Genomic DNA, 18,564 nt, shown 5'->3' on the forward strand with positions numbered 1-18,564 from the left:
TTCTCTTGCATTAATACATATATCTAAAAATTTCTATTTTTTTGTTATATTATTTCTAACACATAAATATATCAAACGCGTATGGAAACAGTTGTAATAATTCGCAGCTGTGAATGTCAATTGCCATGCTAAAAGCCACGCAACATTCGTCGCAATGGGGAAATAGAAGCTACTCGCGAGTAATATCCACCAAGAAAATAGATATCAATAATGGTCCCCTCGTGACGCGCGTGCCTGCTAATTTATTTCCCTATGAATATCCGAAAAGGCACCCTTTCCTTCCACCCGAAGACTACCGGAGCCGTTGTCTTCTGACTCGGGTGGGCGTTGTATGACCGGGACATTAAGACATTGTTCGCATGATTTACACGCCGATTTGCATTCACGCGTCGGCCGTATATCAGACGAATGCTATGCGTGAACTTGCGCGCTAGCCCGCTCGCACCTTTGCCGCTAAATCCTATTGTGAATTCATTACTTTGAGGGGACATCGCTCCTTCGGGATTTGCACGTGTGATAAGACATTTTGAAAATCTTACACGTTGAGCGCCAATCTCGAATACAAGTGGACGGTAGGTTCTTACAAAAATTTCGGATTCTTTAAAATTTATACTCTTACCATGAAGATATAATTTGGAAATTATTTTCCTAAATATATCGAGTGTTAAACATTTCGCGAATAAAAATGACTTACAATCAATATTACGAGAAGAAATTTTCTTCAAATTCTTCAGAAGAACGATTTTAGCATTAGGTGTAAATACTCATATCCTTCATATACGGTGTACGTAACGTGTCGCAAAAATAAATTACCATAGAAAAAGGCACAGTATTTTCTACAATTATTTTCTACGATATCGTGTATGTCCAAAGCACTTGTATAGATCTAATGAGACCATGAACTTATAGAAGAATGTAGTTTAACGAGAGACAAGACGAAAAAGTAACGCAATGACCGTGTAAAATATCAGTATAGACTAGTTTCCAGGCTTGCCGGAGACGTTGCTGACCCGTTCTCCTCGCGCGACGTCTAATACGTACATGTTCTCGCGCACACATATATACAGCATCATAGGCACACACACACACACACACACACACACACACACACACACACACACACACATATATATATATATATATATATACATATATACATGTGTACATCTTGCGGGGGCAGCAGGGCGCTCACGTGCGAGCGAAGCATCCTTCGCCAGGAGCTGAACAGCCACTGATGAACTTGAGTCATCGATCATCCAATTAGCCGGGCGATCAATCATCCCGCTGCCATTTGCCCCGAGCCTACCTACGGCCCTCGAACGGGTTGCCGCTTGCTTACAAGCATGGTCCAGCAGCATCCTTCCGGCGTGGCCCGGCGGCGCGTTCTACCCGTTGGACGCACGGAGCGTTCGTGTAATCAACCCTTTTCAACGCGCTCACCTTCGACGTAACATTAACTGCTCCGCCTCCTCCTCGTCGTGACGCGACTTTTTCGTCTCGCCCTCTTCCTAGCGATCAATATTTTCAGTGACATCGCGGCAAGTTATATTACAGAATGAGTTTGATAATATGCCAACGTTTCTGACTTAACTCATGTACGGGCTAAGACATTTTTTACAAAATAATAAGTTCTAGCTGTTGATATTTATAGAGTTGAAAATTTGTCTTATATAAAAGCAATAAAGAATCAATTGCTGTAGATGTAATGTTAGGAAATTACGAATGTTACAAACTGAAGTCTCGAATGTATTATAGAATTTCTCTAATAAATTGTACGCGTGAATTAATCAATAAATTGAATTGTATCGTCTTGTGTGTTGCACCCAAAAATTAAATACTTGACGTGTATTTCTCAATATCTTTACTTTCAATTTATTTTTGATAAACAGCTCAGAGAACTAACCATTTAAATGTAAAGTAAGAAAGCATATGATCAAGACAATTTTTTGATTTGTGATACTGTAAATTAATTTTATAGACATCAATCTTTTTTATCTGATGGAATGATATACTACATAACAAATCGCGCAATTCTAGAAAATGAGTAACAACACTATTTTACTTTACAATGAAAAATAAATTACTATTATTACAATGATGCGAGACCTTTCCGGATATGTGTATCGAATATAGCGTAAATATCTTCTGTTTTCAAGAAGCATCACCGTAGGCGATCGGCGAAATACATTAACGACTCACGGTACACGAGAATGAACACATCGAATCAATGTCTTCGCCTTCGTCTGGCGGCGATAGTCCCCCCACATCCTGTTCGTTACCGTGTTAGCACGGTAACGCACTCCGCGTGTAAACTCGAGCGCCTTCGCTTCTTCTCGACTGAGGGGTAAAGGCGCGCCGATATACAGCCCGAAATATCGGATAATAATGCGCGATATGACGCGTGAGTTGTTAATTCGCGCGTCGCGTCCGATGCACATGACGCGAACTCGCGAATCCTCCGCCCTGCGCCCTTCGCCCTTCGCCCTTCGCGCTCCACGCGTTTCTCGTTCGTCTCTCCGATGTTTCCGCGCGACTTGCCCTCAATGGCTCCATCCCACCCTTACGTTTTTCTACGGAACAAAAAATTTCCCGCTAAATCGACCGCACTTGACCCGAGGTATCGCTTACTTTGACGCTATTAAATTCGAGATTCATCCCCTTCGGAGATTTTGAACTAGACTTAAATTTTAAATATAATTTATTAATACTGGAATTTGTTTCTTTTTTTTAATATAGAAAACTAAATTGTCAAGGAATTAATTCTTCTCTAAATCAACGAAAATGCAGCATTTATAGCGAGAGGATCGTAGCGAATATGTATTTGCTGGTACAAGAACAGTGATATTAAGTATACAATTATTCTGAAGATAGGAAGATGCAAATTGTCGGTCTTGAGGACGGATATTGGTTAAACCGGCTCCAAAAATCGGAGGACAAGCCTCACGCCCTGCCTCTCCGTATATAGCCGCGCCATGTTTAATTTATGCTGATAGATCTTTACATTCCAAATTGGCTTTTAAGCTCCATTTATTTAAAGGCACATCGGGCTCTTCGTCGGTAGCGACTCGCTTATTGGCTGCTCGCTGCACCTACCTGCGAACAGCCGCGCCGGCGCTCTTCTTCTCGATTTATATCTATTTCCATAATTTCCTCTTAGCTGATAATTCACCACCGCCGACGCAACGTTTCCTCCCTCGACCCTTTCAGAATGCTCGCTTCGAAACGTTACGTGAGAACGAGGTGTACAGGAGCTGTACGATGAAGTGTTCTCTAAAGCGACCCTCATCGCAGTTGTCTGCGAATGTTTCTTCGTCTGGTCTACATACGGATTGCGATGTTGGTAGTCATTTGTTCAATTCTGTCTTACTCTCTTCTACATAGTAATAGGCACATTCTCAAATTCGCTGTGATTCTAAAGACACGGTTTTTTACGATTAATAAATAATTAATGATAAAGATTAATAACGAAACTGACTATGTAGATTAAGCTTTAATTATTAAATGAAATAAATTCATTGTTGTTAATATATGCTTTACTTACAAAGAAGAAGCTTTCAAAGACTCATATACGCGCATGTTACATCTTTTTGGAAGGAGAGGATACCATGGACCAAGAACTGTTCATCAAGGTGGCTCATCACGCGTATGCGCCCGAGTACTTAAGTTCTTACACTTACGAAAATATTTTCCAGAAGGAGAGCAACGCGATGGTAACCAGCCGCGTTTCTGGCTGGCTGCTACCTTGAGGTGCCGGGCGGAAGACGATGCAGGGTGGCGAAGCCAAGGGTGGCTTGAGACCACCCGCCGTGCGCTAAGCCGATAGGCCGTGAATCTATGGGGTGGGCGCGGGAACGAAAACCTAAGTGTCGGGCGGAAAACGTCTCTTTAATGCTCTTAGCGTCGCGTCGTCACGCTACTTCTGCGAGCTCTCCTGCTTTCTGCGCGAGTCCTCTTCCTCCGCGACGCCGAATAAATATACGTCGGCGTTCAAATTACAGCGACCGTCCGAGCGAGAGCTTCGGTTGCTTGCTCCCTCTGATCGCCATAGAGCAATAAAAATGATAAATATCGGAACGAATGTAGTGATATGAAAAATACTGCGAAATGTTGAAGTATCTTTCAAAGGATTAAAAATATTGTAAAATGCTGAAGTATCTTTCAGCGATTAAAATTCTTAGACTTTTTAAATGTCATGTAATTATATAAAAGTAATTGCGTAAAACTGACTAATAAATAAACAGCACATATTTCAATATCGTCTCATTGACTTTTAAATTAGCAAAGTGAAATGAACAGGTTTTGTGTAGATTAATGTTAAAAATATTTTATATAGTTGCCCGTATTAACTCGTGCATTTGAAGTATATTCGAATATTGTCTTTTTCCAAGACTTTGTCGAATTTCTACTCCTCTTTCTCTCCCTTTTTCTGGTTAGAGTTATCTCCCATGAGCGCGTCCACCGCGGTGGCGCGTTTGCACGTTTTCTCCGTCGAAAGGAGAATTTAGCGGCGCGCTCGCACCGGCTTCGACGGGGCAATCCCTCGTCGACGGTGGTCCCTGTCACTGCGTGCCCGTGACAGCCGGCAATTAACAGCCCCCGGACTCTCGCTTTTCTCTTTCTCTCTCTCTCTCTCTCCATCGGCGTGCCCTCGCTGGGCGCTAACGTGAAGCGATGCCACGCTAGAAGCGCAACGCTGGGCGCCCGCTTAAATAATTGTCCCCCGTCGGACGGTTAAGACACCGATTTGCTGCCGACGTGCTTCTCCCTTTCCCTCGGTGCCATCGTTTTCTTTTCCCTATTCGCTTTTTCGATTCTGGCGCGTTCTCGTCACCACCCACGACGACGCCAGTCGATAACAGTCGTCAATTTGGTTGTCGTGTTTTTCGATTATTTCTGATTTATTCCAGATCCTCTCACTCACTTTTTCTCTCTCTCTCTCTCTCGTTCACTTTTTCACTTGATTTGCTTTGTACGCTTGAAGAGCATCGTTGAAGATAACAGTCACTAATGTGGAGCTATACTTAACGTACGTTAGTAAACATGCTTTTTCCGGTAATCACTGTCCTCTCTGTTCCGGTATCAATTTTCTCTCCTGCTGGTTTCTTACCGATTCGTCTCAATTACGAGAGAATTAGGCAACTCGAGGATATCTTCTCAGGAGCGTCTAGGTGTTTGTGAGGATGGTGTTTAAGATGATTACCATCCCGATTTAACTTCCGCCACTTCGCCAGGGGGGGGCACGGTACACTATTCCCAGGAGCGAAGAAAAGAATCGTCGTTAGACAAATGGGATGTTTTATCTGGCATTACGACTTTTTATTTGAGCTCCGATTACAATGGGTAGGGGGTGCGTCTCTCACGGGGGATAAAACGATCTCGTCGGTGTGCCTTGCCTTCAGATCAACGTCAGACGATTTGCACTGTAATGGTACAAGTTTCTCGAGCGAGTCGTTTTTCATGAAAGTTTTTGGTCAAGGAATGGCAATCCAAAATAAAATGCCTCAATTAATAAAAACAAACAGAACTTATTTTTCTCGAGGAATCATGCGAAGAAGTTTCATTTGTGACAAGTTGTGTGTTAAAACAGTATTTAATTAAGTACAATATATGCTATATACATAGTAATTAAACAAATGTTCGTTAAGTAAATACTAAAGTCTTAATAGAAATGAACTCTTCTCTATTAAGACTATATTTCAACCGTAAAATCTATATTGTATTACGCGATTTTATGAGAACTAGCTTCAACTTTTGACGTTGTCGCTATATTATGAAAGTTACATCCGTATTCGTTGGATCGGACGTAACTTTAAACGCGCTGGCGATGGTTCGGCGTCGTGATGGAGATATTACATCGTGAGGCACGAAGCGAGGCGAGGTGAGGCGAGACGAGGCGAAGCGAGGCAACGGTGTTCTGATGACGGGGTGAAAAACGAATAAACGAACGAGCGCGTTGCTTTCCTTCTCCCCCCCCCCACCCCCCTAACACGGTCATCCTAACTTCGTTAACCGGTAGTACACTGTTTGTACGGTAATCGTACGCGAGGCGAGAGGAACGGACAGAGGGGAAAAAGAAGGGTGGACTGCCGCTGTACCACCTTGCTCACGTCGGAAGCTCTTACGCGCTGTTTAACTTATCCATTTAAAACTCAAACACGCGAAACAATTAATTAGTAATTAACGCTAGCCGGGGTAGCCGGGGCAACAGAATAGAGAGAGGAAGACAGGTGGACGGCTAGGCAGGTAAGGAGGAAGGTCGTTCCTCTCAAAGGGCGGCCGTTCTACCACCCTCGAAAAGGAGGTATTGAATGGGTAGCAAGAGGCTTCCGCGAGTGCAAGAAACTTTAAAGTTCGGAACTTTAGTTCAGCTGTTAGCTTCTAATTAGTGGACAAACAGCCAGCCCTGAGATACAGGCATCGCGTCTATTGGTGGCCTGGAGGGAAGAAATTGTAAACTAGATGACTATCTGCTTGTCCACTTTTCATCTGGTCTTATCTGATTACGCTGAAGAAAATAATATTAAACTATTAAAAATATATCAAGAATTTAGTTTAAGCGCATTGCCGATGATTCGCCGTGATTGTTATTTATTAAAGATCTTAATTTCTTAATGCAGAAAGCGTTTCTTACACGAGAAAATAGCATATTTTATACAATATATAAGAACATTGACATTTTGTTTCAAGTTTTTATTTGAGCATATTTAAAAATAAGGAAGTTAAGAAAAATTGGTAATATATAACTTGATTTTCCTTTATGCTCTTCATATCATTGTGTGCTATATGGTATTCATTATTTTAATCACATATTAGTCGTTCCAATTTGTAATATTTTGCCTTATTGAAACTCAACGCGATTGACTTTAGGACCACTGGTTCTGCAAGTTTCATTCCTTTTCCATCTTCGTGGTCCTTTTGCAGATTACCTGTCACTCCGCACCCGAATTAACCGCTACCTGTCGACATTATGAAAACGTTGGGCGTTACTGCCTGCGCCGCGAGTTGGTAACGTTTACCTACGAAATGACAAACGCACTCATGCCGCAAGTTTTGCACGGACGGCAGTCTGTGTATCGGTTCTGAACGGTGGGTCGCGGATTGGCCGGGGTGGGGGTTACCCGGGGTGGCGAGTCGGGTCACCGTTGGTGCGAGGGTTTCAATATGCTTCGGCGGTAGTTACAGTACCCTCTCCGGACCACCGCAGATCGGTCTAGGCGGTGAACGGGTGGCAGGTGGGGGGTGGCGGAGGAAGGAGGACTATCGTGCTGCGGTATCGGTCGCCTTGGTTATTTAGGAAACCATATCAAAGTTTGAGTTGGCTGCCTGCCGCTGCTGCGCACCCTCCCTATCGGCGCCCCCGCCTCTGGACAATGAGGTCTCTTCCGGTCTCGTCGAGGTCGCCCTTGACGTTCGTTACAACGCCAAATAACGGTATCTGAAGCCAGCAGCATAGCGATAGAGTATACGCGAGAAAATATCTTGTACGTTGCAGAAATTTGCCTCTCGTACGGATGGCTTTCATCAACATTGAGAATTTTCAGAATGAAAACAATTTGTCTGCCAAAAATATCTGTATAAATTAAATTAGTTCCTTAGAAGCGTAGACACTAAAAAAATTTAACGAATTATTGTTCTACTTTTCTATGTCTAATTAAAAAAATTTTATTTTATGCACAGAATAATATTTCAAATTGTAATTGTCCATATTTTAAAGAATAAATTCAGAGAACCTAAAATAAAATACGTTACAGTTTTAAAATTACTTTCTTAAGTATAATTGAGAATTGCTTTATAATATAAAAATTGATTTTATTAAATAATAGCAGCAACGTTTATTTATTATCCAGTAATGATATTTATAAGAAAATGTTCCGAAAATAAATAAGGTAAAAAATTATAAGAGACGTTTTAATATAACAAATTAAGCTAATAAACTAAGCAAGTTGAAAAAGCTCTGTATATTGCGGTCACTACGATCGCGCATTTCTTGCAGTGATATGCGGAGGACCAATGAAAGCCGACGTGTTACCGCAGTGAATTGTAGAGCGAGAAAGGGAGGCGGTTCTTCTAGTTTCCCGCCAGGTCCGCGGGTTCTTCAGGAAGGGTCTAGAGATTTAATTAAGGCAAGGCGACGGGTAGAAAGACGAGTCGCTACGTCGTGTAAACTCGAGCCCACCCATTGGTCCCCCCTGTTCACCCCCGTCTTCTGTCCCCGTCTTTGAAACGAGCCAAGTCAGTTACTCCTTCTCCATGCTATTCGAGAGGATCTCTCTCGAAAACTCGTGAGAACGCTGCACACGTCTAGAGCGTAGATCTTGTTCGGCCGAGCGTGTGCGTCAAAGTTCGTCAGGCTACTCGGATTTCCAGCGTCAGAAATTCCCTTCAGGAGGGCCACGTCTTATTGCGACTTTCGTAAACCTTGTCACGATGTGAAGGCGTTTCCACAAAGTTACCGAAATGTTTCATTAAATGGCAAGAGGGCTCAAGATATAATCGTATATTTGATAGATCCATAGTACTGTGTGCTAAAATTTATAGCCATTTCGGTTCCGATATTAAAATTTTTTATCTTAACGAGATCACTACCTACGTGATGTGCCACGTTTGATCGAACGAACTAATTATATCGGTAAGTTTATACAAAGAAGTTTTATCTCAGAAGCTTTTACTTTGCTCTCTTCTTCGAGCGTTGAGCTTACCGGCTCTCTTCATTCAAAGTCCACTACGAAACAGCGCGCAGGCATCATCTGCCTCGCGGTTTCAGCGTCAATAATTTGCAAAGGCTGCGGGGCAGGTTCTAACCGACTGATTTCACGCATCTGGCGTTTGGTGGTTTAGTCTGGCCCGGTCCATGCTCGCTTCAGAGTGAGAGGATCGGCGAAAGATGTCGGAAACAAGGTAGAAGGTGAGAGACAGTTAACGAGAGAGAGAGAGAGAGAGAGAGAGAGAGCGCCGGGAGAAAGCTGGAGTTAGATGGCGAGAGGGTGGGTGGATGAAAGCAGAGGGCGAGTGCGGGCAGTCCCTGCCTCGCCGCCGTGGTGGTCCCGTGATCAATATTCCTTACCCCCTTTGCCTTGGCTTACCCCTCCGGCACGATACGGGTGCCCCTTACCTCGGGAAAACCCTCCTTCCACCCATACACCCGCCACCTATCCCCTGCCCCCTCAGGGGAGAACTCGGCAGAAACCCCTGAAACCCCTCTCGCACCCTCGTCTTAATTAGGAGTCTGAATCTGCGGCGGACACGCGTATAAGGGTAGGTTGGAGGAGGTTGAAAGGGGGTGGAGTGTGGGCGGGATGGTTGGTGGTAGAGGCAGGGGCAAATCCGCAGACGAGCCTTGTGTCCGAGACATTATTCCCGAGTTCGTTGCGATCGCCTGGCGTCACGAACGTCAGGTCACCCTTTTTATTATTCCCCGAGATAAACACATTTGCGCGTCCTTACCCTGCCGCGCGGGATTAACGCCGACTGCTGCCGGCTCATGTCCGGTCCATTTTCTAGACGAAAGAATTTCGCCATCGAGTTCACCCCTATTTAACGCGCAATTAGCCTACGCGAGTCCCTATTCATGCTTCTTACGCACATGCTGAATGCCTCAGAAATTGCCTTTATAGCTGCATAGAATTTTATTCGTTTCTGCAAAAGTGTAGCTCAATGTTTCTTGAATAGAATTTTAAATCGTTAATATTCACGATTTTTCTGATATCGATTTGTACTTGCTGTATTTTTTTAAAGCTTTCAATTGCAATTGTTTCTCATCTTGACGAAATTTAAAAAGAATCATGAGTGAGGGTAGTCGCGATTGTATTAAAATAATCAATTATTGTTGGCGGATGCAGAATTTTAAAGAACTTTGAAGTGCGCACACTCGGGTAGCAAGGATATTTACATGCGTGGTACATGTACGATAGTATATGAAGGGTGGGCGGCGGTGAAGCTGAACCAAGAGGATATTGGGGTTAGGCCATTCATTAGATTATGGGAATTCGGTGGTACCCATCGAAGGGAAAGGAGAGGAAGGGCTGGGGCTTGGCTGCGCGATCAAGGACCACCCTACGTGCATTAGCTTGCGTCATAAGGCGCGGCGATGCATGGGGTTGAGAATGGATGTGAAATACAGAAAGAGTGGATATCTTCCCGTCTTCCCGATTACGTTAAATTTCTTGATTCTTGTTCAATGTTACGCAGTAAACATATATTAAAAAGTGAAATTTACTATTTTATATTATTCACAGTCCGCTAAGGAATCTATGTGAACGAATTATTGAAATTACGTTATATCACTTATTTTCACGCATTGAGAGAAAGCAGAATGTACTAATTGTCTACATACTATATATGTAAATAATGATATTTATTTACCTAAGCTTATAAATATTTGTTATTCTACGTTTCTACAAACTTCAGAGGAGTAATTAGTACGTTTTTTTCTGTTGCAGAGCCGTCCCTAGCGAGGCGGGAGTATCCCCGCCAAATCATGAACAAGGTAAGTTCAAACACATGGAGTATACTTATAATTTTCTTTGACCTTTTGAGGATTATTATAATTATAATACAAAGACATAAAAATTACGATAAAATGTAATCCGTCGATAGTTTTATTATTATTTAAAATGCAAGATTTCTTATTATTTAAGATCTAAAATAGTTTTAGTATTCTTTCATATACTAATAAATTGGAAAAAAGAACATAGTGTCATAAATGAGGATTGAGGCTTTCATCGAGAAGCCTAGCAAGTCAGTTACTAGGGAGGATCGATCTAACACCTTTAATTGGTTTTCGTGCACCACAACTCGCATTGCGTGTTCGTATCTTTAGTTACCAACATGCCTACCGATCAACGAAATCTTATACCAGTGCATACTAAGAATTATACAGTACTCAAGATACATTATGTTTTATAATGCACATGTCTTGCATTTTTTTAGGCTAGTGATATGATTACTATTTGGATATGCAAGACAATCAACTTTTAAATCTCAATCTTAAAATTTACTCATTTTCATGTAGCATTCTAAGTTTTCAAATTTTTTTATCGAAATATACTAGTAAATAACTAAGGTAATAAATAATTGAAACAATGTTAATTGTTAAGAATAATGAAATTATTATGAAGCAATATTAATTGATTATTTAATATTAATATTAAAGTAATTCCGCGACTTGCATGCTAATTAATAATTTTATGCCACAATAGAATAAAAGATATTTTTTTATTTCCAAGAGATATAGTGCAACGTTATAAAATTTCTCAAAAATATTTTTTATAGCGAAAGAGAAGTTTACATCGATGTGTTAGAGAAAGATGAGTTATGTGTATCTGCTTTTAATGTATAATACATGTATAACTTGTTTATGTGTGTGTATGTGTGTGAGCTTCATTTGTAGGCTCTTTATACGCCGTCTGCCTTTCCTCATTATGCATCGCACATGAGAAAACTTGCTTGGAATTTCTCTTCATCCCTCTCGCTCTTTCTCTCTTCTACTCTCAGGCTTCTGTCTCTTTTGCTCTGTCGTGCCGGTTTTCCTCTGCCTTCGTTCTGGGGTTGCCAAGCCACCATCTACCACCTCCCCCCCTAGCACATCGTTGCCCGCTTCGTACTTCGGCTTCTTTATAAACTTTTAATGACGGCAAAGCCTAATCGAGAGAACGAGCGAGCATGCCCAGCTTCGCGAAACTACCCGGGAAAATCGACACTGGATCTCGATGTTCGATACTTTACCTTCCAACCGTCACTTTAAAAAACGTTCGTACAGTCTGTGATAATGGCTGCGTGCCACCCTTTAATTATTATTGATTCATTAATTTATTAATATTACGAGAGAAATATAGGTGCGATACTTCCGCGATAATTTTTAGATAATTTTTGTGACGTTAACGTTCATTATTCTACAATATTAGATAGCCAATGAAAGAAAAGTCTTAAAAAATGAGATATAATAAGTTAAAATGATAATTAAGCTTAGCAGATGCAAAGTAGAATGTATATTCTCGATTGTGCGAACTTTATAAAAGTATAAATTCTTTGCAAATTTCAATTTAACTATAACAGAAAAAGATTATTTTAATTAGAAAAATTATTGTATTATATATAAGAAAGTAACTACTTATATCTGTATTTTTCTACTTTTCGGGACATACACATAGTTTCTTTTGTAAAATATACTTCATAAAATATCGATATAAAGATATATCGATGGCCGCTCGATAGCCGGTAGCTGCGATACAACGCTGCATAAAGTAAGCCGTACAAGCAGGAAGTTGAAGTTCGAGCTCGGGCTCGAGCTCGCGGGGGCGCTTTCGATTTGCAACAAATCATTCAGCGTTTACACCCGGCTGCCCGTCCAGTTGAATTAAACTTCCACCGAGAACTTCGTTCTCCGTTTACCGGCTCGGAGGTATACATATACACTGGGTATAGCTAACCGTCTGTACCTGCGAACTGCTTCTCGAAGTTCGCTCTCAGTGCCTTCGTGCGAAAGCAGTTAGCTGTTTGACGTAGCGCTATGCTCGTTACGGACATGTTTGAATTAACATGCCTACGCACGATGTACGCGAGTAAAACAAATTAGAGCAATAATTGATAGTTATATATTTTTGTATATTTTGACACGCTTATGTTTGGAATGGCACCTAATGCTGGTGATACTTAAATGTACTCAAAGTTAGTACATTACAGAGCATTGTTATAAAATTTGTTATATGAATTGGGATTGATAAGTAGGACTATTTATTATTAGACAAAAGATAATAATTATCGTGAATGTTGACGTTTATTAAGGAAAATAGATTGTTAACAGAAGTCTATATATCGATATATCAATTGAATCTTTTTACGTATTATCGCTGGTTCGTAAACTCGGTCGTATACTCGGTCCATAGCTTTTTCTTTCCCTCGAAAAAAGGGAATGGCGACATAAACACGTAACGTTCGACTCCTAAAGCACGATTAAACTAATCCTTACTTATTTGTTCCGTGTTCCTCAGTGCGTACGTCCTATGCTGCTATTAGATATATCTCCCGATCGTTGTTTCCTTGGGGACAGTCCTGGGGAAATTGGGCAAGTTCGAAGTTTCTATTGAATTGTTGCTCTCTGTACACACGATTGCCATAATGTTACAAGAATTATTATAACGCATCTATATTATTTTTAATAAAATCTGATACAACATAAAAAGATTGTAACAAGTTAGAAAGAAACAATTTTTTTCTTTATATTGTCAAAATTGAGTATAATTTATTAATAATTTAACAGCTTAATATTTTCAATTTTAAATAATACGCGGTAATAATTATTATTTACTAAAAATATGATTATGTGAGATATGGCTATTCCTGACAAATTTGACTTTTAAATCTCATTGTCGCAAGTACTAGTCATGAAATAAACGTGTTGCGGCTTCTCCTCCGGTGGCATTTAAAGGAGTACCGGTGTCGGAGTGTATACCGTGCGCCATTTAGTGGCGGCACTCTCTTTCATAAAAGACCTTAATAAAAATCCCAATCTAAACAAGCTTAATTTACGTCCGCCACATAATTACCTACCCCGGGGCATGACTTTCCTCGCTCACCCCCTCTACCGTGAACTACCTCCGCCGCTGGCTCGTTCCAGGAGAAAAGGCGAAGGGATGGGAACGAAGGAGGCGTGCGCGTCGAGAGCGCACTGAAAAATCTAAGAGGCTTAAAGCATTAAAAGGGTTATATAACATTCATTACCAGCGGGTCAGCCTTTGTGAAATTTCCCTTGGAAGCGCCTTCACTCGGTGGACACGACCTTCTCTTGCCTCCCCCTCCCGCCCCTTGATTTTTCTCCTCCCAATCCTCTCCCTCGCCCTTATACCGAGCGGCCATCTTCCTCTCGTCGATCCGTGCTCTCACTCTTCCGCAGCATCGAGCACCCCTCGTCTCTGAGGGTGCAGAGTAGTCACGTGATCGCGCCATCGTCCGGCGTGAGGGGCGACGGGACGGGAAAGTGGCGGAGAAAGGAGAAGAGAGGAGGGTCCGTCTCTCTGATGAAGATGTCGCACACGCCGGGGACCCCGGCGAGATTACTCGGGTTAGAACCTGCGGACCCTGGTCAGGGCACATGCTAATTGCTTTATTTGACATCAAGAAATAATGTACTGCTGTTCCCTGGCACGACCACCGCCGTCCGGGAACCCCGCGAGGAAACCAGAGATCCTTCGTCCTCAACTCGTATCCTTTCTCACACTCTCCGCTTCTTCGACTATTCCTATAAATTCTCGCGCGCCCCACGAAATGGCGTTCTCTCGAAATCTCGCGGATTGCATCTCGTCTAATATAAAAATAGACATTAACGTATGTTTATTATTCTTTTATTTCGCAAGCGCACACATATTACCACACATCTTTGATTTTCTTGTATGTGATAGTAACGATAAAAAGACATACATATAAATTAAATAACTTTTGAATCATTCACGGAAGAGAACATCTCTACATAATATCGATTTGATTCTCTTCACTACAATAACATCTTTTTTTATCGTTGCAACTTTCCAAAGGACGGCCTCCAAGCCGCGTCGTGTGGAATGCAAAGTACAGAGTAGTCGGTTGTAAAGAAGACTTATGCTTTCACTCTCGACTCGGTGGACCCAATTTCATAGAGCTACGTGAGACGACTGGTTACGTCAAGCAGATCAACTAGGAGCCGGACCTAATAACCCTTAGCCGGACCAATAAACATTTTTCCGGGTTACATATGATGGAATTTGTATGCCAAATCGCGTATATCCAAGAGATGGTGGTGCGTTCCGACGCGGGGCACGCTCCTCTCTCGTAAATATGCCTTCGGTTGGCAAAGTGCTATCGCGAGAGTGAGAGAGAGAGGGGAAAGGGGAAAGAAACGGGGTGTACGGGGGCTTAGGGTCGGTTCTGGGGTCGCCAAGGGTGCATTTCATCTTCGGAGGCGTCAGCTCGGAGACCGATCGACTATACGGCCGTCGGTTGGATCATCCATCTTTTATCGAATCGGACCTGATGGCCAGGCCGCCGCTGCCGCCGCCGCCGCCGCCGCTACCGCGGACTCGCAACTTTTGCCTCTCCGAAGACTCCTGAACGCGGCACCTGAGCGTGTGCGTCCGCATGTAAATAATGGACAATGCTGTTTCGACGCGTTATACGCGTGGCAGCTTGTCAAACTTTCTACTCACATTTCGCGTTAGGAGTTACTCTCGCATTTATTAGTCGAATATTGTACCTAACGAAAATATTCTCATAAAACAATCATCAGAGATAAGTTTGAAGACGCAATTATATTTGCGATATATTAAACTGTCACATACAGTACCTTTCCATCGGTATATGCGATTTAATAGTGATCAATGTTCCATGGATTGGGCCATCCATCTCTCGTCGAATGGAAATCCGACATACGGTGCCAGAAGCCGTTACAACCTTCTCAACTTTCGTCTCCGGTAGCGTCCATCATGTCAGACTGGGATACGCTCTCCTAACCAAACATACATTAATATGCATATACGTAGCCAGCATCCGTGAAAAAGTTGAGTCCATGATTGATGCGTATACCGTTCGTTCATAATTCGTTCTACTGCTAATTATTATCGAACTGGCAATAATAACGATCTTTGATTTTACCCAGCATAGACCATATCTATCATCACTATTCAGTTTACTTCTGTAATTAAGGCATCAAAAAGTAAAATTCGCACAAAAGTTAAGACTCATCAGCTTTATCTTAATTTTGTAAACGTTAATAATTTCATATCTAATATAAATTTCTATTTTAATTTTAAGTAGACAAATAAAATTGTCGATTCTCTCAGTCCCCTCTGTCCAGCGTCTGATTCTCAATTCACCAAATTACAACGATATCGTTGAACGAAGAAGGCGCCACATTAACATATTTTATTAATGACGATTCAGTATACTTGCGATGCGGTTGAAACAATGAACCGCGCAGCGCGTTAACCGAGAAAATGTAACGATGCAGAAAACCGAGGGAGTCTTGCGGGGCGGAGGACGAGAGGGTTTGCGGGAGACGAGGGGCTATTTTTGCGGTTAGCGGGGAATAATTTAGGGGCGGATAATACGCGGAGGTCGTGCAATTTGGCCGACGTCGGTGACGGAGAGTGCGTGCTCGTTTTCATACACTTTCTCGCGCGCGCGCGACGCGGAAGAGAACGGGGATGGCGGGACCAGCACGTAACGGCGAACGGGGCTCAGGTGTTTCACGGGATAATAGGCGACATCATCCTTGCTTCCCCGATTCTCCCTCCCCCCCTTCCCTCTCACCCTCCCACCTTTGTACCGCATCGTCAAACCCTGATCGATGTAATATTCACGCTCGATACACGTCTCAGCTTCTGTAACTTGTTCTACGCTCCATACCTGCAAGTTTTCCCTCGAATCTCATCAGCGCCCTTTCGCATCTTCTCGATATCTTCGCCGTTGATAATGCCTTGACAGTAACACGTCAGTTACAGGGATAGAGAGAGAGAGAGAGAGAGAGAGAGAGAGAGAGGGAGGGTCCTTAGATCATTCATCATATTAAATTGATAAGATATAGCATATACACTAGAAAGTATATATTCTCTAATAACTTCGAAACAAAAATAATTACAATATATTTTATTTATTAATTTACATATTATTTAATTATATGCTGTGCACAAAATACAACGCTAATGATTTATTTTGAAAGAAAACATTGAGAAGAGAAATATATTAATGCAACTGTATATAATGCATCATATTGAGCTTATTTCAAGGTATATTTTCTTAGAAGAGACGAACACAGTGTTCGTGTTTTCCATGAAGAACGTTTTGACCCACGTTTCCGGTCTCGTCCATCGGTCAACTAATGTCGAGCTCTTTTCGCGTTTGCAACAAGCGGAGGCGGTAGGGTGTCGGTTACTACTCCCGCGCAGCCGTATACTCATTGCGCGTGGTAAACACCCCTCTTTTGTTGGCGGTCGGTCGGAGTTAAGCCGAGGTCTCCCATTAGCGCCGCTCGGAATTACAAAAATAACACTTGTCCCTGCAGCCGGGCGCCCACGGGCAGTCCAGTGTAGTTAAGTAAAATTAAGCTAAAATTTCCGACGAGCCGCGATGTACATTCAACCCCTTTTCCGTCAGCTCGTGGCGGCGGCCGCGCGTACACGGCTGGCCAACCCTTCGCCAGCGTCCAACCCTCTTCCTGCCTCCTCCACCTCTTTCTCCTCCTCCTCTTCCCTCCAGGAATTCACCGGTCTCTCTTTTCACGTATACGTTACACTTCACGCTGCCCCTTTATGCTCCGTGGGCATTAAATATTTACCTTTCGATGAATATGCAAATATAATTATTTACGCGCAATTTAGACGTTTTTACGCGTCCTGCGCGACGCTCGTCTCCGTCGCTTATCAATGCACTTGCTACTTAAAATATGATAAATGCTGAACTTGATATATTTATTTCATATTTATATACATATTATACATCATCACGTTATAATTTTTAATTACATTAAAATAAACAATTTAATTGTTTATTTGCAATTTTACGACTTAATTTTCTCGTGTTTTTAGTCAAATAAAGAAATAAAATTCGTTGCAAAATTTAAAAATGTGATAAAAATGTTTTTGAATCATAATTCTCTAAAAAAAAAAAAACGAAACTATCGAGATTATTATCTTAAAAAGTAGGAATATCTTAAAAGTATTCTCTAGGGAAACGAATAATACTCCCAGACATGTTTCCGGAATATAATCTTTAAAATTACGGATATTTTTATCTTATTCTAAGAATATTCTTTTATTTTCATCTCTCAGTTCGTTGTAGTGAAAACCAAATATAGCACTAACGAATATATTCTAGATCGCCGCGTTTCAAGGGATATGTTTGAATCCAAAGACTCAATTTCAGCATACCATTTTCGAGGTTCCAATCAAATTATATCTGCCAGAGGAACGGGAGCCGAGGAGCTGCTGTCAGCCCGTTCTTATCCTGTCGTCTTTCTCCGCGGGATTAACCTTTAACGTTAATTATCCGCCAGCGTACCCGGGGATAGAGATCCCGGACTAGGGCGGCATCAAAGAACCGAGTGTTTAGCTGCAATATCTTTCCGCCGGGCTGCACATCGGGTGACCAGGAAAGGGGGCCAAGAGATTCAAAAGGTGATGTCGGCGGGGATGATTCGTGGTTAGCGAAGAAACTAAAGAAGTCATCTCCACAAGCCCTTACTTCGTTATACTAGTTTTTGCTCTTATCTATTTCAATTAATTCACGTAATTCAGATAAATCCTTGATTTTGAAGAGTATTTTATTGTCAACTTGTAGACTTATAGTAAATGGCAAAATTAACATGTAATGGTATATAGATAAGTAGAAAATTGAAGAAAGAATTAAATATAGATAGATGATTCAAATTTTTATCTCCAAGATGTATGTTTCATTTCTTACAAAATGAGCGCGTATAAATACACACGTATTATTTAAATTGTTGAATGCAATCAGTTTAATAACGTAATAATTAATAATACGTGTATTTAATGAAGTTTGCTGAGGTAAACAATGGATTATTGAAATAGTAATCAAGTC

At 41.7% G+C, this 18,564-nt stretch overlaps 1 protein-coding gene across 6 annotated transcripts in view; it reads left to right on the forward strand.

The window, feature by feature from the left end:
* The window catches only part of LOC139769877 (uncharacterized), a 288,097-nt gene that overhangs the window by 212,241 nt on the left and 57,292 nt on the right, over nt 1-18,564 (forward strand). For all 6 annotated transcript variants that reach the window (XM_071701356.1, XM_071701357.1, XM_071701363.1 and 3 more), the window contains one exon: nt 10,440-10,486. In XM_071701356.1, the coding sequence (XP_071557457.1) occupies nt 10,440-10,486 (47 nt within the window). The remainder of the gene's footprint in view (nt 1-10,439; nt 10,487-18,564) is intronic.

This window comes from Temnothorax nylanderi, unplaced genomic scaffold (genome assembly GCF_030848795.1).
Source record: "Temnothorax nylanderi isolate EJ_2023f unplaced genomic scaffold, tnyl_v1.0 TNYL_tig0025_pilon, whole genome shotgun sequence".
Classification (NCBI taxonomy): Eukaryota; Metazoa; Arthropoda; class Insecta; order Hymenoptera; family Formicidae; genus Temnothorax; species Temnothorax nylanderi.